This window comes from Mustela putorius, unplaced genomic scaffold (genome assembly GCF_011764305.1).
Source record: "Mustela putorius furo isolate JIRA1106 unplaced genomic scaffold, ASM1176430v1.1 tig00003853_pilon_pilon_pilon, whole genome shotgun sequence".
In the NCBI taxonomy this organism is placed as follows: domain Eukaryota; kingdom Metazoa; phylum Chordata; class Mammalia; order Carnivora; family Mustelidae; genus Mustela; species Mustela putorius.
In genome coordinates this window covers 45,750,691-45,776,485 of record NW_025422005.1, presented here as the reverse complement: position 1 = coordinate 45,776,485, position 25,795 = coordinate 45,750,691, and the positions used below count along the sequence as shown (strand labels likewise).

Genomic DNA, 25,795 nt, shown 5'->3' with positions numbered 1-25,795 from the left:
TTTCTTCCACGAAGATAAACGCAAAGGAAAAGTGAGCACAAGAAAAGATGCTCAACATCATCAGTCCTGAGGAAAACGCAAAACAAAACTCCAATATCGCTAAACACTCATAAGGCCGGCTAACGCAAAAAAGACAAACAGAAGTATTTGTCTAAAGATGAACAGAAATATTGGCAAGAAAATCTGGTAGAGAAGCTGAAATCCTCATACTTTGCAGGCAGGATTATAAACCGGTTACAGTCACTTTGGAAAAACACTAATAGTTTCTCAGAAATTTAAACATAGAGTTACCATATGACCCAGGATTATACCTAGGAGAGAAGGGGTATTCGGGGAGAAATGGTGTGATACTAAGAATCGGCAAATCCATAGACAGCAAATGGACTAGTGCTTGCCTAGGCTGGTTTCGGGGAGATGGGGAGTGACTGCTGATGGGAGCAGGGCTTATTTTGGGAGTGAAGGTAATGTTATGCAGTTAGCTAGTGATGATGGCTGTACAACTCTATGAATGTACTAAAACCAGTGAATTATATTCCTCAGAAGAGGGAATTGAATGGTATGGAAATTATATCTCAGTAAAGCTGTTAAAGATTCCAGTTCTGCTGTTGATGTTGGTCACTGACATCATCTTCCATAAAACAGGGCAGGTGGCAGAGTCTAACTTATAGAGCAGTGGGAGGGCTACCTTGCACAGAAAATCTTGGCACAGTGATTGGTAGAGTGAATGGTCGAGAACTGAGAGTGACAGTGTTGGTGATTTTCCTAAAGCCCGTGTCCCTTCTTTCGTCCATCCTGAAGCGTAGGGTCAGTGGGGCTTTCAGCAAAAAAGGCTGGGGATTCATGATGACTTGGGACACATGAAGACTGACCCTTATGCTACTACCCTCACATCATATGTGTCTCTGATGAAACAGCCTTATGGCTCCTCTGTCTGTTATTTATTTCTTTACTAATATAACGGAGACCTTGCTCAAGATGTGCTCATGAAAAATTACCCTTTTAATGGTGGAGCATTTAATGAGAAACCAGATTATCTACTGCATAAGTGCCCTTCATACAAATTAGCTTGGCCCTGGGTCCTAATCTAAATGGGGCTCCCTACTTTCCTCTAAATGGCCTAATATTTTCTTATTAATCTCTGCCCTCATTCACCTGGGCTGGCTCTGCCTCCCTATGAAGTGTCCTCCTTGGCAGAGCTCTGTGCCTTGACAAATGTTTCTTAAGGCTGTCTTTGTGTCTGACCCATGGACATTTTCTGGGACATGATGTGGAGGCTGGAAGCTGTTTGTTGCATTTTCAAGTTGTCTCTCCAGTGGAGTTTTAATGCTGTCAGTGTATTAGGTATTGACAGATCTGGGGCAGGTGAGTTTTGGTACCATATAAAGATGAGGAAGTCAGGGAGAGCGAGAAGCAATTCATCCTGGTGGTTAAGAGCACAAGCTTGAAAACATAGGACACCTGCAAACCAGAAGTCTGGGCTTTGGCTCAGATAGCTCTGGGTTCAGGTCACACTCAGCAGTTTTGGACAAGTTACTTGGCCTCTCAGATGTTCAGTTTAGATCCTCATTTATAAAACCGTGAATGACCACACATATGTCTAGGGTTATTTCTGGGGCTATACAAGTTGGTATGGACAGTGTGCTTTAAACAGACCCTAATAAATGCTTCCTGTATAGAGCTTGGAGAAGCCCCACACAGTGAAAGGGATATGATTATGACTGAAATACTGTCCTGTGTTGAAGAGGCAGAGACGGTATCTGGAACCCATATCCTTCCCAAGAGCCAGAGCCAGCCCTAGGCCGCCCCCACCCAACTTTGCATGATCATGCAGAGAGCCGTGACCTGTAGGACCACAGCTGTGGTGTTGAGCTAGATGTCTGTAGAGGGTGTATCATGGCAAGTGTCTTCTTTGGTCTGTGCTTTAGTCTCTGACATCCGCCCTCACAGAATCCTGCGGCTGAATTTTTACATTGATTATAGGTTCTGACTTATCATCCCTGTGTTATATCTGCTTTGTGGAATATGATTCAAAGGCTTGAATATACCAGGAGTTAGTAAGGGTTCAGTGGGATAAAGCACCAGCTGGCAATTAAGAGTCCGACTCTGCAGACGTTTCTGCTTTGTGCCCTCCCTCCCTCAGCATCGTATCTTCTATGTGCTTCTTTACTGGGCTGGTAATAGTGGCGACAGCTGCCATTTTCTGAGAACTAAACCACGTGAATCCGTGCTTCGCACATACTCTCTCCTATAAGTTACTATTCACCATAATTCTGAATGTAGATATTGTATCCATATTGGACAGATGAGGAAACTGAGGCTCAGTAGACAGTTTAGTTGGTTTTCAAGTGAGAAAGCCATGACTCGAAATGAAGATGTCCACCAAAGCTGCCGCCTTCTTACACAACTAGCGTAGCGTGTTGTGCATTTTAATTTCTGGTCACCAAAATCTCGAGCTTGTAGGGGCACAGACTTTGTCTCCTACGTCTGTTGCAGTGAGTTATAGCATCTGGCACAGAGTAGACCCTCAGTGAGGGACGACTGAATAAATAAGTGAACCGCAGGTTAATGTTTTTTCAGTTGAAAACATTATGGAGTGTTAACTATTGCTGCTGTTTTTCCTCTGTTTTCAGCTCCAATAAATCTCAGCCACATTATAGAAAGACCTTAGTTTGCACATCATATAGGTAAAGGGAAGTAGGCTGAGTTCTTTCTCACTCAGCTCATTCTGCCCCATGATGGCAGGCTTGATGGAGGAGGTGTTGGAAGTTCAAGTTTGTGATGTTCTGGGACGTGAGCATCAGAAGACAAGAGTGCCCCAGGTTTTAGGAACCATGATTGCAAAGTTTATGAAAGTTTGATGATATTAGAAATTTTAATTCCTGTGCATTCTTCTTTTTTTCTGACTGGGTGAGCTTGGGGCAAGCTCCTTGAATTCTGTGACGTTCGTACTCTTTGTCTAGAAAATGGATATGGTTGAGGTTTTACGAAGAGTAGGGATCAAGTTTATAAAACATCTCCCAAGAAACACTCAGCTCACAGAAACTTTACTATCCTTATTTTATGTGGATGTATTTGAATGTCTGGTTGATACATCCTAGCAAATTATTATGTTAATAATTACCAAGAAAGGCTATTGCAGGGTATGGGCTCACCATACCAAGTAGCCTCTTTCTATACACACACACGAGTTAGCGGAAGAGATATCGTAAAACCATTTTTTGATAATTGTCCCTGGGTCATTACTTGATACAAAGCAATTACTCTGGAGTCTCACTATAAAACAGCCCATGGAACTGGGTGTAAGAAGGTCTTGGACCCTGGCCAAAGTCATATGAAACGCTGGAAATGCCAAAGAGGCTCGGTGCTAATTCTACTCTAACAAGAATGTCAGACCTGAACTCTTAGTAGGTGGTGATTATTTGTTGAATACCTGGTGTGTATTAAGCTCTGTTTTGGGAGCTTAACATGTGTTGTCTGATTTAATTATCTTAATGCCCCATTGGGATTGGTGATTTTTAACTCGTTTTTTTGTTTGTTTGTTTTGTTTTTTGTTTTTCTTGCCTGAGAAAACAGAGGATCTGAGAAAACTAATTTTCCTTTGGATTTTAAAGGATAGAATCAGAATTTTTAAATTTAATTTTTTTTAATTTTTAAATTTAAATTTAAATGTAAAAGGATAGAATCAGCCTTCTTTCCTACTCCACCCAGTGATTTGACTTTCTTAGAAACCAGAGAAGGAAGCTCAGCACTGGAGATATTTAAAGACAGTGGGACCTGCATACCTACATACCTGAATCCTGCTTTTCTCTGTTTTTAGGTCAGGATCGCAGTGAAGCCACTTTGATAAAGAGATTTAAAGGTGAAGGGGTCCGGTACAAGGCCAAGCTGATCGGGATTGATGAGGTTTCTGCAGCTCGGGGAGACAAGTTATGTCAAGATTCCATGATGAAACTCAAGGTGCCGTGCAAGCATTTTACTTTTATTATGGGGGAAGGGAGTGATTATGATCATTATGGTAAAACTTTTTACTTATTCATTTATTAGTAAATTACATGGTTCACTGATGAATCACTGCATGTATTCATTGAGAAGAGATTTCAAGCGTTACGAAAATGTTTATTGAACACCTACTATGTGGAGCTATTTTGTGGGGCCCAGTTTTGTAACTTCTGAGCATATCACCTTTTACTCAATGTTCTCTTCATTGTGCAATACCTACAAAAAGAAAAGTAAAACTGTCAAATGTTATAGTCCTTCAGATTTTATGAATCTTCACCCCTCTGTTATTTTTGAGTACATTTTAAATATTTTACCATATGAGAAATATGATAAAAGATGATGTGTTAAGATAAAAGCTAATTTTATTCATTCTTATCATTCCTATTAATGTTTCCAAACACGATGTAAAAGAAAAATATTTTTTAAAGTAATATGTATGAGATTGTGGGATTTGGACATATCACAGAGAGGTTTCTGAAAGTAAATGCTATAAAGAAGGCCTTTTTATTGAGAAATTGAAGAAAGGAATTGGAAAAAAATTAATATACACAATAAAATTATGTTATTAAATGGCCTTTTAAAACATATAAAAAAGAGCATCATTTGTTCCCACATTTTTTTTTTTAAGATTTTATTTATTTATTTGACAGAGAGAGGTCACAAGTAGGCAGAGACGCAGGCAGAGAGAGAGGGGGGAAACAGGCTCCCCGCTGAGCAGAGAGCCCAATGTGGGGCTTGATCCCAGGACTCTGAGACCATGGCCTGAGCTGAAGGCAGAGGTTTAACCCAGTGAGCCATCCAGGCGTCCCGTTGTTCCCACATTCTGGTCTTCATTTAGGCTTCATTTCTTTCTTTTAAAAAGTGATTTAAAATATTGAAAAAACAAATGAGTGAGCAGGAAGTCTATACAAAATACCTTATGCATTTAACACATATAATATAGGTATCTTCCTGATTATAGAATTCACAAAATGTTCTTTGTAAAATATTTTGAAAATACAGAAAAATATAAGGAGAAAAATGAAAATCACCCATGATACACAAAGATCAGTGTCAACAATTTTATGTATAACTTATGATCTGTCTTTGTATTTTTAGGTATATGATATGAATTATAAACACATGTAATATAATTGGAATTACTATTTATATAGTCTTATATCCTTTTTTTTTTCTCACCTAATATTATGTTATGAGAATTTTTTTTCATATCTTCAGATAGTCCCTCAGGATACAACTTGATCAGTGTATTTATTTTTTTTAAGTGTAAGAAAGGAGGAACAAAAGGAAAAAAAATATATGTATATATATGCAAGGCTGGCCAAATGCTTCCAGCTACAAACCGGGACAGTATCTGTAAAACACTCTCTATGTTACCTTTTCTTTCCTATTTGCTTAATAAATCAGAGCTATTATTTTTATTTATGCTATACAAATTGTCTCAGCAGTTTAACATGGGTATCAGATGCTAAGTGTCCTTGTAGTATGACTGTAGGAATCATCATTTTTAAAAAATCTTAATTTTCTTTCTTTTTTTAATTTTTAAAAGATTTTATTTATTTATTTGAGAGAGAGAGAGTGAGAGAGAGAGTGAACATGGTCTGGGGGGAGAGGGAGAGAGTATCTGAAGCAGAGTCTATGCTGAGCGCAAAGCCCAAAGCAGGGCTTGGTCCCATGACCGCAAGATTGTGACCTGAGCGGAAACCAGGGGTCAGCCGCTTCACTGACTAAGCCACCAAGGCACCCCAAAATATTAATCTTCAAAACAGTGTACCCATTATTTTTTTAGCTCTTATATAACCAAGCTTTGTTTTAATAGTTATGTATCTATTATAAAGTATTCTAGAAAAAGGTTTTAAAGATACCCATATCATGATTTCACAGATTATCACCTTGTAAAAAGGTTAATGTTTTTTCTTCCTTCCTTCCTTCCTTTCTTCCTTCTTTTCTTTCTTTCTTTCTTTCTAATTAAGCAATGTTATGAGATTTTAGAGCACCCTACTAATGAGCTCTCTTCTGCTAAGCTCCAGTCTGATTGATAAGTAGATAACAAAGTCTGAGAGGAGGAATTCTAAAGTCCAGTCTTATGACTGATAAATGCTGGGAAGAAGGATGTTACTAGGATACATGCCAGAGTGGGCATCCTGGAAAGAGATGGCCTGCCACGCTTGGTTCGTGGTTCCCGCCAGCCCCCGTCCAGCCCCTGAGCAGGACCTGTGATCCATGCATGAGGTCAGACCAGAGGGCAGCCTCTCTAGCAGTGGGCACGTTGCAGAGAGAACCCAAAACACACTGAGCCCGGAGTCCTCAGCCTCCCTCCAGACTCCCATCAGATAGAGCCACGCCTTCTCCCCCAAAGAGACCCCACTCAGGGATAGGGATGAAGGCCAGGATCTTCATTTTTGCTGACGGTCCCTTACTGAGCATGAGGCCAGGCTGCCAATAAATACTTATTAAAGGACATCAAGAAAAATCTACCAACAGCCTGGTTCTCACCCAGAGCCACAAGTAGGTCTACTGAGGAGCTGATGCTTCTTCTCCTGGCCTCCTGGTAGAGAGCCACTCACCAGGCCCATGTCCCAGAGCACCTGTTGGCCAGCTCCATTCATAGAAGCTCTGCGGTCTGAGGGGCTTGGAGCAGGAGTCTGCCTGTGCTCGCTGAAGCTTCTCCGTCTGCCTTCACCGTGACTCAAGCTAGTGGGTCCAGGCCTGGCGATGACTGCTGACTTGGAGCATGTGCATGTGTTACCTGCTGTGAGGTACCCCATCTGTCACCCCTCAGATCTGTGAGGTCCCCAAAGCCCTGAGAATTTGTCCTGCCATGACACACTCCTGTCAGATGCACGGAGCTCGTGGAGGGGTTCTTGGTTCCCAGACAGTTGTGTTTCATTATTTGCAAATCGCAGAGAAGAATGTTGACATTTTTCAGCTCCCAGTGGTTTCTCTCTTTAGGAAACAGAAACATAAATGATCGATTCTCCATTTGGCCACCTGCCCAGGAAAGAAAGAGGCAGAGAAGTACAAAATGCCTGTTAAACCTTGCAAAAGGGCGCACTTGTTCACATTAGGCCATATGAGAAATAAAAAGAAAATCTGCTTTCCTTTGCTAGACTCTGTGAGGCTGGTACCTTTTCCTGTTTTAGAGAATTTTCTTCTGGATTGTAAAGATTTAAGAGGGGAAATCATATTCTAAGTATGAGTGGGCTGTTGCCTGTCCTCCAGCAAAACACCATTATCGTATTTTAATTTAGAGTCAACATAAGCTTCTTCTCATCTATCATCTCTTTTGATCTTGTGAGATAGATATTATCCTCTCTGTTTTATACATAAGACATCTGAAGTTCATAGAAGTTAAGGGATTTGCCCCGGAACCTTCATTTAACCTGTGTTAAGCCCAAAATTTCAAACCTCAGTCTCCGGACGTCCAGTGTCTGATAAGACATAGTTTAATGCTTAATTATCTTCTTTTTTTTTTCTCTGTTTAATTTATCTTGGTTGCCCAATGAGATTTTAAGCCCTTACTGGTAAGTTCCTGCCCAGTACCCACACATCATTGACTTACAAAGTAGTCAGCTTTCAGAGTCCTTGGGCAAAAGGATGGTGGTTGAAACTCCAGGAGGGGATGGGCTCTCTCAGAGACGATGCCTGGAGGGCTAATTTCAGAGCTCTAAATACATCCGCTGGGGTCCTCTAAGAAGCAGAGCCTACCCTGGCTAGGTGAGAAGAGGACACTTTAATGAAAGAGCCACTTAGAAAGGGTAGGTAAGGGGTGCCTGGGTGGCTCAGTGGGTTAAGCCTCTGCCTTTGGCTCAGTTCATGATCCCAGAGTCCTGGGATCGAGCCCCACATAGGGCTCTCTGTTCGGCAGGGAGCCTGCTTCCCTTCCTCTCTCTCTCTCTGCCTGCCTCTCTGGCTACTTGTGATCTCTGTCTGTCAAATTAGAAAAAAAAAAAAAAAAAAAAAGAAAGAAAGAAAGAAAAAAAGAAAAGAAAAGAAAGAAAAAAACAAAGAAAGGGTAGGTAAGGCTAAGTAAGGGATCTAGGGATGGTGATGCTCTCAGGAACCTGCAACCGTAGAAAGCAGCCACCACCCTGGGAGGAAATATATTCAATGAAACCCAAAGAGAGCAGGATTGAGGAGGAAGCCTACTCCCTCCCCAAGCGAAAGTATAGGCACTGCCAGAGCTGTAGGACAAGGAAGGAAAGGATGTGTTCAGAATACCCTGAGCTCTCTCCTCAACCACCCTCTGGTCTCCCGCCCGTCTTGCCCTGGTGGAACCCAACTGGAATCCAGAGGGCAGGAAGCCCAGAGGACCAGGGATTGAAGTCCACAGGGGCCAGGCTCTGGGCACAAAGCAGAGGAGAAGAGAATACTTAAATTCTTTTTTTTTTTTTTTTTAAACTGGGAAAAGTGAAATTTGGGATTAGTTTTTTTCCAAGGCTTCTATAGCTAATAATTGGGATGGTTGGAATTAGAGACCACTTTTTTGTTGTTGGTTTTATTTATTTTTTTTTTCATCATAGAATGTTCTGGAATAGCACTGCAGGTTTTCAGCCATCCATGCCCAAAACCTGTTGTGTTTTCCTACCTGCTTTTCAGCATCCACTGAGATCACAGCCATCCCACTATGTGCGTGCACTGTGCGGGTAGGGTTTCTCAGAGCCCTCTCCTGTGCTTCCCCTTATCTCATCCTCAGGGGACCCATAGCTGGACAGGGCAGCCTGTTAATCCTGCCTGACGCATCTGACCCTTTGTATGTCACTTCCTTCCTGGGGATGTTTGTGTCCATCATTTCACAAGCGTCTGGCACATGGCATTGCTTCATAGTATGAATGTTAGTACCTATAATAACGAAAACTGTTACTCACCCAGCTCTCCCGCCATGCGACACACTGTGCTAAGTGCTGATGCGTGTAACTGTTCTCAATAGCTGAACACCCTTATGAGGTAGGAAATGTGATTATTCTCATTTAAACGTCCCCTTCACTGTGGAGTCTGGGAGCCGATGGTTCCACCTGGCTGTTTGTAGAACATTTTTGACGTATCTGTAGTATATTGCGTAGTCATTTCTTTCTTTCTTTTTTTTTTTAAATCTATGTTTCTCCCCAAAAAAGCTCTTAAGCAAGGTTATAATAGAAGGAAGCCCAACATAGGAATCTGAAAGATTCCCGTTTGACTTTTCTCTCCACCTTATTAGTTCCTTGAGGTTTCAGGAGGTCACTTCAGCCCCTGGCCTTATGTTTCCTTATATGTAAACTAAGAGAGATGATTTTTCACTTTCTAGGATTAGGGCATGGGCTACGTTATATGACAGGGAAGAGAACCTGTAGCACATAAGAGTAGGTCCCCAAGAAAATGCTTGACTGTATTTTCCAGATTTCCAGCAGTGACTGAGGTGACTAATGTGAGGCACAGAGACCCGAAAGGCACCTACTGCCACATCTTCTGACCACCCCCTCCCTCGCCCCCCCCCTCACCCCCTTGCCCAGTCCGAGATGTCTCCTGGACCTCTGCTGGTTCTGCATCCCCGCAGTGAATAATCTTGTGGGGAGATGAGACCATGAGGCATGCCGTCTGCTGGCAAACTTGCATGGCCTTAGCGTAATTTTTCAGAGCTTGACTCGAGGTCCTGTCTCACAGGAGAAACATGCTTGATAAAATTAGAGTTTTATTTCCCCAAAGACAGCCCTGCACGGATAGTCCTTCCCTCTTTCATTTGTCATGGAACGCCACCCGCAGCAGCCCCAAGCAGGAATGCTCCTGGAACACATGTGTGGGCTCTTTCCATTCCGTCCATCCCCTCGAGTGTACAGCTGCATTTTGCTGTTAGAGGCGGCAGTGATTCAGGGAGCAGGGACTGTGAGGACTGCTTCCAGGACAGAGACGTTGGAGCAGCTCTCCTTGAGTGGAGGTGCCGCCCTCTCCCCACCAAGGACGGTGATGTCCTAAGAAGAGTTAAACAAGAAGGAAGGCCTCCCCGTTCCTTTGACCTAGTCCCTCCAGCCCTTCCCTTTATGACGGAGATACTTCTCGTTCTCTTTCTGTGTTACGTCTGGAGATCGGAAGTTGGAGGTCCAGCTACAGATAGGTAGCCGCATCAGGTGTTTGATTCCAAATCCAGCTAAGAACCCAGAATTCAAGGTGAAGATTCCCAGGGTTCAAAGTCTGGCGGGCCCACTCCCTGAGGCAGGCAGAGTCACTTCCTCTTTCCCCTGCTGACTTGAGGCTGCGCGCCATTCTCAGTCCTGGGCACGTAGGATGGATTAAAAAGAGTTTCTGGCACAAATGAGCTTTTGTTCTACTGGGCAAAGGCAGACGGTCACCAGATGAACCAATAAGTATGTCAGATGGCAGTAAGGACCGTGAGGCAAAAGGAACCAAGGAGGTGCAAAGGGGGCGGGGTTCGGAGACCGTGTCCCCAAAAAGATGGCTTTAGAAATAAGAATTACAGAATTTTGCAGCCCTGGGGCTGTAAAAACCTACTTTGGCCATTCTCCCCATGTTCCTTAGAATCTCCCCTCAGTGAATTCACAGAAAAGTAAACTGCACATTGAGGACTCTAGAAACCTCTGGTTAAGCAGGACCGTTACAGAGACAGAGGACTTAGCGTTGGGGGATGAGTCACTCTCTTCAACTTTTGAGAGGACAGGCAGTGCCAGAGGGTTTTCTGGTCACTGAGCAGCGGTCCTGAGGGACCGAAAGAGCAACGCTGGGGAGGGTTACCTGGAGAGGTTTTTGGCTTGCTGGACAGAAGCCACCATGGGAAGGATTAGGTGCCCCCTGCAGCAGAAGTCTGGAGAGCTGAGTTGCAGGCTTAGCTCTCCGCCAGCCCCCTATGCCGCCTCAGCACAGCCAACCCCTGCCTCATAGACATCAGTTTCCTCACTTGTCAGCAGGAAATGTGGAAGACTTTTCTAGCTCTGACATTCTGTATGTCTGCAAGGATGTAACTGGCACTCAAGAATGAATGGGTGACTCGGGAGGGAGTGGATTTCCTGCTAGTAGGTCCCCAGGAACCAGAGCACAGAGTTTTAGGGACAGTCATTCATTTACTAGAAGAGGTTAACTATTGTGACATCCCTGTAGTGTTGCAGGCACCGTACTGGGTACTTGATATGAATTTTCATTTAATTCTCTCCCCATGCAAAGATAGTGTTTACACTTGAGGAAGTGGCAGTGAGAATTAAGTCATTTGCCCAAGATCACGGAGAGCCAGGAGCATAAACCAGCCATCTGGATTGCACAGAGCGTTGCTGGTACCCACAGTGAGGATAACCAAACAGCCTCAAAGGGGGGTGCCCCGTCCCTGTGTCTTCTGGTCATCCCTGTTCCGAATACTGCTGCTTCTCTGACACTGGGGTCGTGAACATGCTCTTCTGACATGAGCACAGATGACTTTTATCTCCCAGAAACATGACATCATGCTGATTTTCAATTTTTCTACTCCTAGAAGCTCAGAACTATAACTGCTGATAAGTGGACTTGATCTTGCACTCAGGGCAGTCTGATAGCAAAGACGGGGTTAGAAGCTCCAAAACACTTAATGCAGATCTCTTGTCCTCACCCTCTGAGTGACACCCTCATAGGAAGCCCATGCTTCCCTGTCACTGGCCACCACAAAAGCTAGTTTAAAAAGCAAGTGTCTTCGCCCTTAACTTACATCCTGTCAACTGTGGGAGATCTCTGGATAGCACATTCATCCTGCAAGAATGACAGAGTGCCTCTTCCTTCCAGGGACTGTCCTGGGCACCCAGGATAGAGCAGTGAGCAGAGCGACACCCCTGCCAATTGTGATGTTTGCCTTCTAACTGACTCGGATACGTAGCTTTGGTTTAGAAAAAGTTTGGAAAAGTGGGGAGACAGGGGCATTGATCAATGGGATGTGTTTGTTAGGTACCTTCCTACTGAAAAGAATAAAGGAAAACAGAAAACTTGTGTGGGTAAAAAACTGCAAACCATAAGCATGTAACTCTGGTGATCGTATTTTTTCCAGACAAAAGGAGACATGCAGTCTGGCCGTGGTTTTTATTTTCTTTCTACTCTCTAAAATTGATTATGGTGAAAACTGTCTCCAGAAGTAAAGATAAAATCACATTTAGGAATATATTCTGTGACTCCTCTTTATTTAATAGGTTGAAACCATATACAGTATGAAGGCCAGCAATGTATTATTAATAAGAGGAGCCTATTGTATTTATCTTAGGGTCTTGGATTCTGAGCCAATATCTAGCCATAAAGGAGGCGTTCTGTAAATCTTAGGTAGTCATGTGAATCAGTATCCAGGTGTCTGTTGATACAGTGTTAGATATAATGTTAGGGTACCCGTTACACACCGCGGAGGGAAGCATGGAAAGGGCAAGTGTGAGAGAGAGCAGTGAGAGAGAGAGTGGTTGGTGGTATTGGTGGGTGGTATCTGACTACCACCGGGACCGGAGGGAATCTTCAAACGTACACTCTCAAGTAAAAACCGTGTCCTTCTTTCAACAGGGCGTTGTTGCTGGCGCACGTTCCAAAGGAGAACACAAACAGAAAATCTTTTTAACCATCTCCTTTGGAGGTATCAAAATCTTTGACGAGAAGACAGGGGTAAGTAAAAGAATCACATGGCATGATGAAATTGAATCCATTGACAGATGTGCCCTTAAAAGCCTGTCCTCTCTGGGCAGGAATATCAAACAAGCATAAAAACACATAAAGCGACTGACAAACTTGATCAACTGTGATTGTCCATCAAAGGGAGGCTCTTCCCTGACTTGGCCACAGTGTTTCTAACGGTGTGATTGTGATAAAAGTGTCACACAGGCCAGGAATCTAGCGGGAGACTGATGAGCTTTGAAGCCCGGTGGGTGATGTGACAGCTGAAGTTAAATTTCTTTGTGTGTTGGCAACTTTAATGACATGCATCCTAGAGGGAGACGCATGAATGTCTTTTGACTTGGTCAGAGCCTCTAGAGTCTCCTGAGTTTAGCCTGTGCCACCTTGCAATTGCTTTAATCGCAGAGAATGGAGTTTTCAATCTTGGGAAAATCTGTCACCGCATGACCAGGAAATGTCAGGGCTGATGTGTTTGTTGAACCTGCCAAGGAAGTGGTTTGTGTTTTTATCAACCCCCCCCCCCAGCAGCAATTAGCTCGCACGCTCATCCCCAGGGCTGCCTGACATTGGTGGTGTCCTGTTCACTGACGATAAGGGAAAAACAGAAAAATATTCTGCGCTCTGTTTGGTCCAGAGAGCAGGAGTCAGATGGACGTGGTTTGTTCTTTTTATTCCTTCCGTGTTTTACAGCTTATAAAATACTTTACATATAGCACCTCCCTTGTACTTCCCAAATTAATTTTCAAATGCTGTAGGCACCTCCAGACTCAACCAGCAAAGTTACTCAACCTTAGTCGTTTTGCATTATATTTCCTCCACTTTATTCTGACCCGTATTGGGATCCCATATGGGTAGGAGGATGATAATTTAATGGTAAAAATGGGTTTTGAAGAGAAGTTATTTTTGAATAATTAGTAATAGGATAGATATTTGTCTGCCCAGATTCATAGCAGCATTATTCACAGTGACCAAAAGGTGGAAACCATCATTGGATGAGTGGTTACAGAAAATGTGGTGCCTGCCTCCCATGGAATATGAGTCCACAGAAAAAGGAAGAAAGTTCTGACCCATGCTATTACATGAAGGAAACTTGAAGACAAGCAAAGTGAAACAAGCCAGTTATAAAAAGGCAAATTCTGTAGGATTCCACTTCTGTAACGTATCTAGAGACATGAAATTCAGAGAGACAAAAGTGGAACAGTGGTGGTGAGGGCCTGTGGCAGGGGATGGGGGGTATGTGATGAAGTGTGAGTGTTTACTGAGTATAGAGTTACCATTTGGGAAGAGGAAAATGGAGTTTGTGATGGATTGGAGGAGGCCCACTGTATAATGCTGTTCATGCATTTCATATCCCTGAACTCTATGCCAAGAAATACTTAGAATGGTAAATTTTTAGTTATGTGAAGTTTACCACTATAAAAAAGCTCTTGGTGATAACTCCCCTTCATGGGGTACCTACTGTGTACTAACGTGCATATCAGTCATGTTACATACATGATTCAGTTTTGCCCTCACAGCAGTCTTATGGGAAAAACAATAACAACAATTAATTCATCAAGCACATAATATGTGCCAGGCATTATTGTCAACCCTTTGTAAATACCAATTCTGTTAACCCTCACGACAGCCCTGTGAGGTAGATGGCAGTACCCTCTCAAGTTTATAGCTGGAGATACTGAGGAGAGAAACAAAGTCATAATTTATTGAAGGTAAGTGGTGGTTGGAGACAGGATTAGAATCCAGGTTAGTCTGACTCGTGAATCTTCTAACTCAGCCTCGATGCTTGTTATCGCTCAGGATAAGTGACCTTGCCAAGGTTATTGAGCAAATAGGAGGCAAAACTGGGATTTGGCCTCCCATTAGCCCAAAATATTGTCAGGGCAGTTGAGCTCTCTATGGTCAAGAGAGGTGGGCCTACCTGGGGATGCTTTGGGAGAAGGGAGTTTAGAATGAGGGCATGAACACCGGGAATAAAGGAGCTTGACCACCACAAGAAGTAAGAGCCTAATGAAAGCCTCCCCTGCCTTAATAAAAGGACTGTTTCTGAAACCGGGGAAGTTTTTCCTTCTCTTGGGGAGACTACAATTTGGAGACCTGTGTTTGGTCTTGAACCTCACACTTGAGAAAGGACACAGGCAAATCAGAGTGTCCTGATGCGGGGGTCCAAGGCCACTGGAAGACTAGAAACTATGTTGAACCCATTCTCAGCACAGGTATAGCCTCCTGAGCTCCACACAGGAGGCAGAGAGGTGTGGGCTTGTAGAAATGGGTAGGATGTCATTGGTTCCCTTAACATCTTAATTGGAGGGAGACCAGTAATGTGGATCGAGCCTAACTGAGAGATTTATATGCCTAAATACTATGTCATCGTCTCTCTGGTCTACCTGCCACCATGACAGCTGACATAACCGAAGGAGTAGGAGTGAGGTGGGGTATCAGATACTTTATCTTGTCCAGGAGCCATGTTTTTGGGCACTGCTGTTCCATTATGTAACCCACTGTCAGATAAGCTGTGCCTAGGGGATCGTTAAAATCCCCATCACCGAACTATAACTCATGAGGGGAGGTGTTTTATATTAACTGAGATGTAAATCCTCAGTCAAGGGTAGCTAACCTGGCCCCAAAGAAAGATACACCAAACTCTCTCGTGCTGTTTTTGATTCTTCAGCTGGACACAAAAGAGAACAATAGTAAAATCATTATTTTAGCTCAAAGCATTTGACTTTGGGGTGGGGAAAGAGTCTGATCCCTGGTGGAGAATCAGGGAGAAGGCAGAGTTAGAAGTTTTCTGTTTGGCTTACTTCACTCTAGTTCTATTTGATTCACATTGGGCCCTGGTAGCATCCGGCTTCTGCAACCTGGGTTTGTTAATATGTCTTGACCCAAGTCTAGGGAAAGCTAGTAGAAGGGGTTGAAGGTGTAAAAGCATGAAGCAGAGACAGCAGAAGGCAGGACACCCCCTATTAATAGCGTTCATCTCTCCCGAGAGTTCTGTGGTAGCAGAAGGAGCTGACTTGTTCTGTGTGACCCAACAGACAGAACCAAGATCGGGGGATACAAGTTTCATTGAAGCAGTACGGGTTTATGAGGAGGAGGAATTTTCTACCAGTTAGATGGACCACCTTCTGTGCTAGCGAGTTCCCCATCACTTAGGAGTGTCCAAACCGCAACCACATGATGGAAAAATTCTGGAAGGGAGTCAAGTAGAGGATGAAGTATTGAGCAAAGTCACATCGAAGTTGAATCCTGAGACTAGATTTAAAAATCTGTTTCTTCCTTAAAGTCATCCCTGTTGATGTGATTTATCTTCAGACAGATGGGGGTTTTTCAACCTCCATTGGAGTTTATGAGCAGCAACAGTTTACTAAACCTTTGTTGTCGCCCAGCAGGGGACCAGCTGAATTGTGCAGGATAAGAGTTTAAGTGAAGTATTTTGTCCTACATATCAAGGAAATGGAAAGCTGGGGTTTTGTCATTCGGAATGACAAATTTTAGTTGTTTATCATATCTCAAGTACTCTGAAGCTTGACTGTGGTTTTTTTTTTTTTCAAACCAAAAAAAGAAACATTTGCAGAACGTGACAATAGCTAGAATTTTAAAATCCAAAAGCTGTCAAAAATGTTTTGATCCCAATTAAAGAGACCCTTTGCAGCAATTTACACCTTGTCTGGAATTTCAAAGGGTTCTTGATCCCAATCCTTACATGAGTAAATTCTGTTTTATTATTAGTGTATTACAGGGAATAAATCAATATTGAAAAGCTGTTCATATTTTCAGATAGCTAGATATTGATAATGTGTCAGAGGGATCAGTGTGAATGCAGAAAATGTCATATATAAACTCATTGTTACTGGTAATAGTAGGAGCTATAGCAAATCAGGAGTGGATGTGATTTCATATCAATGTCACTCGGGCCTCAAATCAGACAGGAGTGAAGTCATCTTCCTTGTGCAGATAAAGAAACTGAGATTTTGGGAGCATCTCTCTCTAACTTGGCTGTGGACTCAGAACAAACCTTCAATTTCAAATCTTCTGTCTTTCTGGGGGAAACTAATTGACTTCTCTCTTGATGTGCAGTTTTATTCCATAGAATTGCTATAGTTTTTTGCCTTTAAAAAAATCATAAATATTGCAGGACCCTGACAATAAGTCTGTTTCTCAAGACAGAGGGCAGTAGTCTGCATCTTTTCAAGATGATGTAATATCTTGTTGCCATAATCACATGTAAATACTGCTTGTTCATTTGGTTTCGCCAGCCCTGATGTGGTACTGCTATATGTACCCTCTGAAGTACGTTACAATTCTGGGAAGTAGGTGCTATTGTTATCATCATTTCACAGCTGAGAAAACTGAAATCCAAATTAAGTCCCATAGTAAATTAAGAAGCCAGAGCTGAGCATCAACCCTAGGCAGTCTGGTCCAGAAGCCCTGATACTAGTCAGATAGCACTCCTAAAACATACCTGCTTTAGTCTGTTTGGATGCTCTAATAAAAATACCATAGAGGATTCAGCTTATAAATAACAAACACTTATTTCCAACAGTTCTGGAGCTGGGGAGTCACATACCATGGCCCCAGCAAATTTGTTTGTCTGGAGGGGAGAGCCTACTTCCTTAGAGTCGGTGCCTTCTTCCAGCATGTCCTCACATGCTGGAAGGGGTCAGGATGCTTTCTAGCACCTCTATTATCCCGACACTAATCCCATTCAAAAAGGGCTCCACTCTTGGGACCTCATTACCTCCCCAAGGCCCCACCTCCTAATACCATCCCCTTGAGGGCTAGAATTTCAACATGTGAATTTGGAGGGGCGGGGAAACGAACATTCAGACCTTAGGAATGCCAAATTTTATAAATGATGTGCTTTTATATATACTAGAGCAGACTCAGTATTCTCTCCGTTTTATTGTCACCATTACTCATTTTCATGCCAATGACCTTTCCTGAGGGAAGGTACAAGGAGTAGAGTCAGCACTGGAACTATCTTGCAGATGGAATCTGGCCGTGTAATCAGTATGTGGTTGGGCAAGAACAGATCGGATGCCCCTTCTGTGCCACGTGATGCCCCGTTTCCCTGGGGATTCAAAGAGGAATGAGACGTGGTCCTTGCCCCTGAGCTGTTCACAGTCTGGTTTCACCAGACTCACAAAACGGACTGACAGTTGCTAAGATCCAGGTGTGAATGGAGTTGTCAGGACTCAGGGGATCAAGACCAAGCTTTGCCTAGTATATTCAGGAATTTTCCACAGAAAAGGGCACACTGACATGGTAGTGGAGGAGTGAGCTAGAGAGGAACAGATAAGCGAGTCAGGGAAGAAAAAACACTATTTCCAAATGCGCGGAGGTTTTAAAGAGAAAGATTTGTGTGTTCATTCTTCTCTGCAGAAAGTATTTCTTGAGCACTTCTGTAAACATGCCGATGAGCAAGGCTGTATCTTTTTGTTTGTCACTGTTGTCTATCTAGTTAGCACAATGACTTCCACATAGTAGGTGCTCAGTAACACTGCACAAAAAAATAAATTGACTTCATGATTAAGAATCAGCAAATGTATGCAGAATTACTAGGGCATAGCAGGGGAGAGGTGCAGAGCAACCCAGGATTGAACGTTATCTCTCGTCGTAGAGGGCTAATGATGTTTTAAATGCAATGGTTGCTCGTAAATTTCAGGGCTAATTTAATAATGTTCTCTTCAGTGAAAACCAGATGTCCCTTTTCTTGTATCCCATCAAAAACAGGACTGTGCTTCCTTCAGTTTGAACTGGATATTTTGAGTGAGGCTTGAGGAGAGCAGTTCAGGAAGAGGAAGGAAGGTGGGCCTGGGGAGGGGAGACAGGAAAGAAGACCAAGGGGCCATAGAGCATAGTGGTGGGACCTGGGAGTCTCTGGGGCATCCCCGTCAGGCTGGGAATCACTGAAACACGACACACAGTTCTCCCAAGACTACTTATGAACTAAGCAGGTCAGTGTGGTTTCCAGCATGCTCTTGTGTGTCCTGTCTCACTGGCCACCCAGCAGTTCTGGAGGGTTTTACTGTTGTCTTTTACAGATGAGTCTATTAAAGGTACAGGGGGCATGAATGGCTTGCCCAAGGCTATTATGTGTAGGAATGGAATTCAAGCTCACATTTTATAGAGCCTGAGCTTGATTCTTTACTTCATTGTTTCTTTCCTTGTGCTGGATGTTTTGGAACTTTATATCAACAATATGTGGTTACAGCTTTTGGGAGAAAGGGCCCTAATGCACCTATTCATTTATTAGGGACCAAGGATGCTAGACATGCTAAGGAGTATAGGGTGTTTCCTGTGCTATACAACTTTCACATGTCTCACTAGACATTCGTGTAGATTAACAAACCTCTTTATAATGAACTGAATCTAAAACCTAACTCTGCATACAAGTAAAGTATATCCATAATACTGAATTTTCAAGAAATGCAACTGAACTACAAGAGGGGAGTACTTGGTTTTGTCAGACCCACATTAAGAGCTGTTCACCATTTTGGAAATCCATACCACGTGATACTCTTCAGGTTTGAGTTAAGCAGCATGGCGCTGCTTTGCTGGTATCATGGTACCTGTCATGTTCAGTGTAACTTGACTCATTTGACCCTTCTTAAAAATGTAAGATGATGTGGGAAAGAGCATCCACAGTATTGAACTGAACATTTCTTAAACCCAAATTTATTCATTGTAAGAAAATGTAAGCATGTAACAGTGTCCTTATGTTCTGTTGTAGTCGTAACTAAGCGTCTATTTATAGACATTTCACATTATTTTTTTTTGTCTGAAATCATCTGTTATTTCTTTATGTTACAATTAGGACATTTTGATGTGCTACAACTTTATGTTTGTGGGTAGATTATATGATCATTTGCAGGCAATAAGGGAAGACATGCAAAATATTTGCTATAAAAAGAAGGTGTTTGACAAGAAAAGATTAAGAATGCCTGTTTAGATCAGGCCACAATTTTCATTAGTTCATTCATTCATTCATTTACTCATTCATTCATTCTACAAGTGCTTTTTAAGTGAAAGGGGTATTCTAGTTGGTGGATAGGGATGAATCATCCTGAAACCATTCCTTTGTTGAACTTCTGGTGTTGGAGGTAAGACATATATATAAATAACTAAAAACTCAAGGCAAGAATAATGAATATCGTAAGAGAAAGATGAAAATTATGACAGTTTAAGAAATTATTTCTTCTATCTGAAAAAATATGGAATGATTTAGGAAGAAAGAACTAACCCTTGAAAAATGGACACGATGTGAAGTTGGGGGTATTGGAAGACCAACGTCCAGGCAAAGAGAGTTATTGAGAGTGTTTACTAAGCCTGTATAGTGGGAAAGTCAGGAAGGAGGGCAGGCATGGGAAAAAGTGAGATGTCTATTATTCTGGATCTGAGGATGGGTAATAGCTATCAGTGTGAGAGAAAACAGAGAAGATAGGCAGGGGCCAGATCATAAAGCCCAGAATGTCAGACAGAAGGGTTTTGGTGGAACCATGCCCATTATAGGTCAGATCCTATTCAATGTGCAGAGAAGTAGTTACAGTGACTATAAGGCCTCCCTTAGTTCAAATCAGGAGCAGGTCTTTTTCTTTAAGAGTCATTGCCTTTTGTTGGGAAATTGTTGTGATACATTTTTGATGACTGCTGTGTGTCTCATTCCCATGGAAGCTGTGCAGTGTATACCCTGCCCAACTGTATGTGGCAGACACGCGGGTATCATCCATGGATGAGTGGAAGGCTGGAGCTACCACATCATGTCATTTGCTGTGCAAACCACACACTGCCCAGCTTAATGATTTTTCTTAAGGCAGCCCTTCCACCCTGAATGTCCTTTGCCCTGTTTTACACAGTAAATACCTCATTTTTCAAGGTCTTATAATGTCCACAGTAATACCAACAGTTAAATTTATTAAGACCTTTCTCGGGCAAAGTGCTTCCTTTGACCAAGTGCTTTACGCATTTCTTCCTGCCTACAGGATTCATGTCGAGTCTTTCAGAATCCACAGCCCACACTCCTCGCCAGTCTGGTACAGGCACCAGAGAGTGGATGGAGTGGAAGGAACATGGACTCAAGATCCAGACTATCATGGATTTACTCTTGATTAGTTGCATAATTGTAAAATAATTTTTTCTTAAAGACCTTGTGCCTCCTTTACTTATCTTTAAGATGGGAATAATGAAAGTACCTATGTCTTAGGGATGGGGCAAGATTAAATGAGGATTTAATCCCTTAAGACTGAGAATACTGGTTGGTATGTACAAAGCTCTAGATGTCAAATGATTTTATATCATTACCTATATTGTCCCTCTTTGGTACAGACCTTCTTAGGTCCTCTTAGCAGAATGAAGAAATCCTTTTGTAATGTTCCTGCAGCATCCTCTGCTCTCCTTCATCATAGCAGACCGACACACTCCACGAGGTGCCCTGACTCACCCATTGCTGTATCTTCAGGATCTCTCATAGGCCCTGGCATGCGGCAGAAATGCTAGTTGGACACTGAAGGAAGGAGGGAAGGCAATCAGGGAGCGGTAGAACAAAAGAGAAGGAAGAAAGTTATAAGGAAATACTGAATAAGTCAATTTATAATGAAATGCTGATCATCTGGGCCAGACCTTGGAGCCAAAAATGCTCATTTTGCCATGCAGGCATTGTTCCGGGAAAGAACAATGTACATGGTTCAGAGTTAACCCAGCTCTGGGATGTCCTGGGTGGACGGTGCCTTGTGCAGTGACTAACCTACTCATTTGCAAATGAAGAAACCTAGAACCTAAAAAGAAGTGGTGGCTGACTCCTCTCCCCCTCCTCCACCCCCTGCAAATCACAAGTGAGGGGCCCAGGATCGAATACCCCTCGAGGCTCCCCCAAGTCACTCTCTGATGCTCACAAAACAGCAAATAGGCAGCTTCTTCTTTCATCCTTAGGCTTCCTTATTTTGCCTTTCTTTTCTCCTACTGTCTCTGTTTCCACTCTCTCTCTGCTGTCTCCACTCTCTCTCCTTGCCTCCCAGGCTCCCTGGCGCTCCTGACAGCAGCCCCAGATCCATTTTAATATCAAAGAGGCTGAACATCTAAAGGGGAAAAATTAGGTCTCTGTATGTTTAGTGTCTTGTTGGATGATACTGGATTTTAATTTATCACAATAAAGAATCAATTTATATAGCTCAAAACCAACATATTTTTAGAAATTGGTACTATGAGGAAGCTGCCTTGGGATGATCATTTTGACAGGGTGTAATTCACGATGGGGGGGAGGGTGGCGGGAAGGATGTCCCTATTACCCTGGAAAGTGAAACTGTGAATGTTTTCAACCAGATCTGGTAAATCAGAAATGTAGTATCTTTCCCTTAATGAATCATTTTTATCAATTTTGGTCTTTCAGGAGGTAAAGAGGTCATGTTTTCTTTGCTAACTGCTTTGACATGCTGGGTCTCATTTCTTTCAATCCCCTAAGGACTCAACCAAGGAAGTATTATTATTCCCATTAAACAGATGAGAAAGCTGAGACCCCGAGAGGTGAAGGGACTTGCCCAAGGCCAAATATCCAACCAGTTACCCAGCTGGGAACTTCCCCCCAGCATGGCACAGTGGCCAGGCCCATGTTCTTTCTGGTTCCTGGTGGTAGCATCTCTCTCTTTCAAGGGTCAAGTGGCCAGTCTTTGCTCTCCAGCAGGGAAGTCAGACTGTGTTTAGGGATGTCATCATGTAGACCGGACCTGTGATGGAACGTTTATCAGCTACACTTTGGACTTCTGAAGGGGTTCGTGAGCCAATGGTCTCAAAGCTGCAGAGCCTAAATAAGCCGGGTGACCTTGGGCGTGGCTCATCTGCTCGCTCCCTGGGACTCCATCTCCTCAGATCATGGTCATTCCCCAGATTTTTTTATTATAGGTCCAGAGAGCAAACATGGTGTGCCAGCGTGGGCTCTGGCAACGATTTCATTTTGCCATGGGACCGTGAGGGCCACCTCACACAACATGCAAATGAAGGCATTTGGCTGAGTTCCCATAAAACTTTATTTGTCAAAATATGTATCTAGTTCATGAGCTGGACTTCACTGACTCCATCGTGAATGAATATTAAGGAGTCTTCTCACTTTCTCATTCTGTGCTCTGATGAGCCCAGTGGGAGAGCAGGCTGAGCCCAAGCTGAAGATCTCAGGTTCTTCCTCTCTCAGCCCTCTGTTCCCTGCCCATTGGGATGGATGCAAAAGTGGGTTTTTGTTTTGTTTTTGATAAACTTCGAAGCTAAATATTCAGCTCTAAGGAATTGTATTACTTCTTTCTACCATTTGTTGAGGACAAATTGCAGACACTGTACAAAGTGCTTCCCATAGATTTTTCTTATTGGATTCTCGCATCTGTTAGTTACAGATTATTATCCTCACTTCCCAGAGGAGGTGACTAGGATTCAGGGATCTTGGGTCACTTCACCAGGACTACTCTTAAATTTCCATCCATTTCTTCATTCAACCAATATTCATTGAGTACCTACTGTGTGCCCGGGAGTAGTCCCAGGGGTGTGCATACTAGGGTGAATGGAAGGAAGGTCCCTGCCTTGTAGAGTTTACCTTCTAATGTGGGAAGACGGAGAAAAAAACAACAGACACACATAAATCCTATACTCTGTTAGAGAGTAGTCAGTGCTATGGAAAAGGAAAAAGTAAAACAAGGTCAGGGCATTTCTCCACTGTACTTTCTTTGTCCTTGCAAAGGGGCCTGTGACATATGTGCATTCTAAATCACAAATATTAACATGCTCTGGGAGCTTCCCGTAGTTTTAAGGGTCAGCTGAGTAATGGAGAAAGACACTTCTAGAAATTCTCATGCAAATTCCAGAGGCCGTTAGACTTGATAAATCAGAGCTGTCCGTTTGGGTGTTTCCGCTTTTATTTAGAAGGTGGATGGCTTTCCGTGGGGTCTGCTGTTGGTAGTTTTTCTTTCTCACGCATTGCTTTTAAATTTTAATTTAAAACACATTTCCGTGACTCTGCCATGGTTATTTAATGGTTACTTCTATCTTTATGAAGACGCTTCTTACCAAAGCCCTTTGTATCGAAATGATGATAGTGAAAGTAGGCACAGCGCTGATATGATGGTTCTTCACGCTTCTCTGGAGCCCTTCTCAGTGGCGGCCTGAGAGTCGGGTACAGTCAAGGAATGTGTGTCCTAGAAAGTCAGAGAGACTGGGTCAAGGTGAGAGTGCAGTCTGACCTCCCTGTCTCAGGGGGTGTGGGGGAGTCAGATGTGTTGGGGAGAACGTGTGAGCTAGATGACCAGTGGTGCAGAAGGAGCTCGGGCTCTGCTGGGAGGGCCTGGATACGAACCCTCGCTCAGAGAAGAGCAGGTTGAATTGTAGCCATGGAAACAAGAGCAACAACAATGGAGACCCATAGAAGGCTAACGCTGTTGTTCCTGATGTTGTACGTGCTTCAGAGACATCTCATTCCATACTTTCGTGAAGCAGTGACTCTCTTCGTAGCTCGGTGTTCTCTTTGGAGTCGGAGAGCCATTGTCAGCTGGCCAGTCTTGATAGCCAGCCCATAAGAGAGAGGTGTTACCTCTTGTTTGTGGGACGCCTGGGTGGCTCAGTGGGTTAAGCCTCTGCCTTCAGCTCAGGTCATGATCTCAGGGTCCTGGGATCGAGCCTCACATCGGGCTCTCTGCTCAGCAGGGAGCCTGCTTCCACCTCTTGTTTGTGAAAAGTGAAAAGGTTTAGAAAGGTAGTAGATAGATAGTAAAAGGCACCCCGCACGACACGTTATGTCATACCACCCCGGGCTGTTGGCCAAACTAAGCAAAGTGGTGTGGGAGTGTGGACGATCTCCCATGGATGGCTAGCTGGCACCTTGAACAAAATGCTTCAATGTTCAGTGATACCCTGGTTTATTTCTCATCGTTCGTGCTGTAGTTACTGAGTGTATGTGTATGTGTATGTGGCATTAATGAGGTGCATTATTATACATTACTATATCTTACAGTCACTGTTTTCTTGCACCTTTCCCCACTTTTCCATGGAGCAGGAGCGATCGTGCCAAACTGGGAAGGCATTTGCAATCCCTGATTACTTGCAGATGTGGGAAGTGGGAAGAATGAGAATTTTAAATGAAACAAAAACGTGACTGAGTCATTTGAAGTCAGGGCCCATGATTTGGCCACTCTTGTATCTTTGGCCTCATGGCACAGGTAAGCTCCCAGCAGATATTTACAGAATTGCACTAGATTCCTTGTTGTTAAGTCAGACAGCCTGTGATTCACCTGCTTGTCTAGCTGTGTCTCTCTAAAACCACTGGCCATGGTGGGTGGTCTCTGAATTCAGCAGTTTTCAAGCTGAGACAGAAAACGGGAGCTCCGTCCGCTCTGGTGTTAGGCTTCATTGATAGAACACATTTCACTCAGGCCACGTCTGTCCTTCCTAGGGCTCCTCGAATTTCTAGATGAATAGGAGGTTCCATAAAATGTGCTAAAAGTTGCACGTAGGGTATTAAATCTCACCTTCTGGTATCATTAATGACCTTAATGCCAAGGTGCCTTGTTTCCCCCATTTTTCCTTCTTTCCCCTGACCTAATATACCTTTATCTTGCTCATCCCTGTTCTCCAGTGCTCATATGCATGTAAATAAGTCGCTTTATGTCTATTGCCATGTTCATTTCCAAGGACATAATCAAGCACCAACATTGTAGAAGATAGAAACCTGCTATAAAAGAAGTAAAACACACCTGAGGGGAGGGGAAAATCTAACTGCGGGAACGGAAAGGAACAAACATTTATTGAGCACCCACTGTGTGTCTGTCCTCTACTGATATTATAATCCAGGTTCCTGGAGGACAGCAACTCTTGCCTTCTTCTACCCATCCTATGCCCTGCCAGATCAGGTCCTCCCCAAGGGAGAGTCCTTCAAGGACCTGCACCTCCGAATTTTGATGCCAGGCATCCTGGGTGCTGGAGCATGTGCAAGCATGTTTTGTTCGAAGGGATGAGAGAGAAAAGGTTAACCTAGTCGAGGTGGGAGGTGACAAGGGAGCGCTACAAGGGAGTCTATGTACTAGGCGAATTACACACACCGTCTCATCCAGTCCTCACATTCACACTGCGTTAGTAGCCCCACTCTGCTGGCTGGAGCCATGAACACTGGGGCCGGGGAAGGACAAAGGTGCCCTAGGCACCAAGGACAGAGACCAGAGACTTCACAGGTCTG

At 43.3% G+C, this 25,795-nt stretch overlaps 1 protein-coding gene across 4 annotated transcripts in view; it reads left to right on the top strand.

Annotated features, from left to right (window-relative positions):
• The window catches only part of DAB1 (DAB adaptor protein 1), a 1,133,694-nt gene that overhangs the window by 984,526 nt on the left and 123,373 nt on the right, over nucleotides 1–25,795 (top strand). For all 4 annotated transcript variants that reach the window (XM_004751627.3, XM_004751624.3, XM_004751628.3 and 1 more), the window contains 2 exons: nucleotides 3,818–3,957; nucleotides 12,487–12,585. In XM_004751627.3, coding sequence (XP_004751684.1) covers nucleotides 3,818–3,957; nucleotides 12,487–12,585 — 239 coding nt within the window. The remainder of the gene's footprint in view (nucleotides 1–3,817; nucleotides 3,958–12,486; nucleotides 12,586–25,795) is intronic.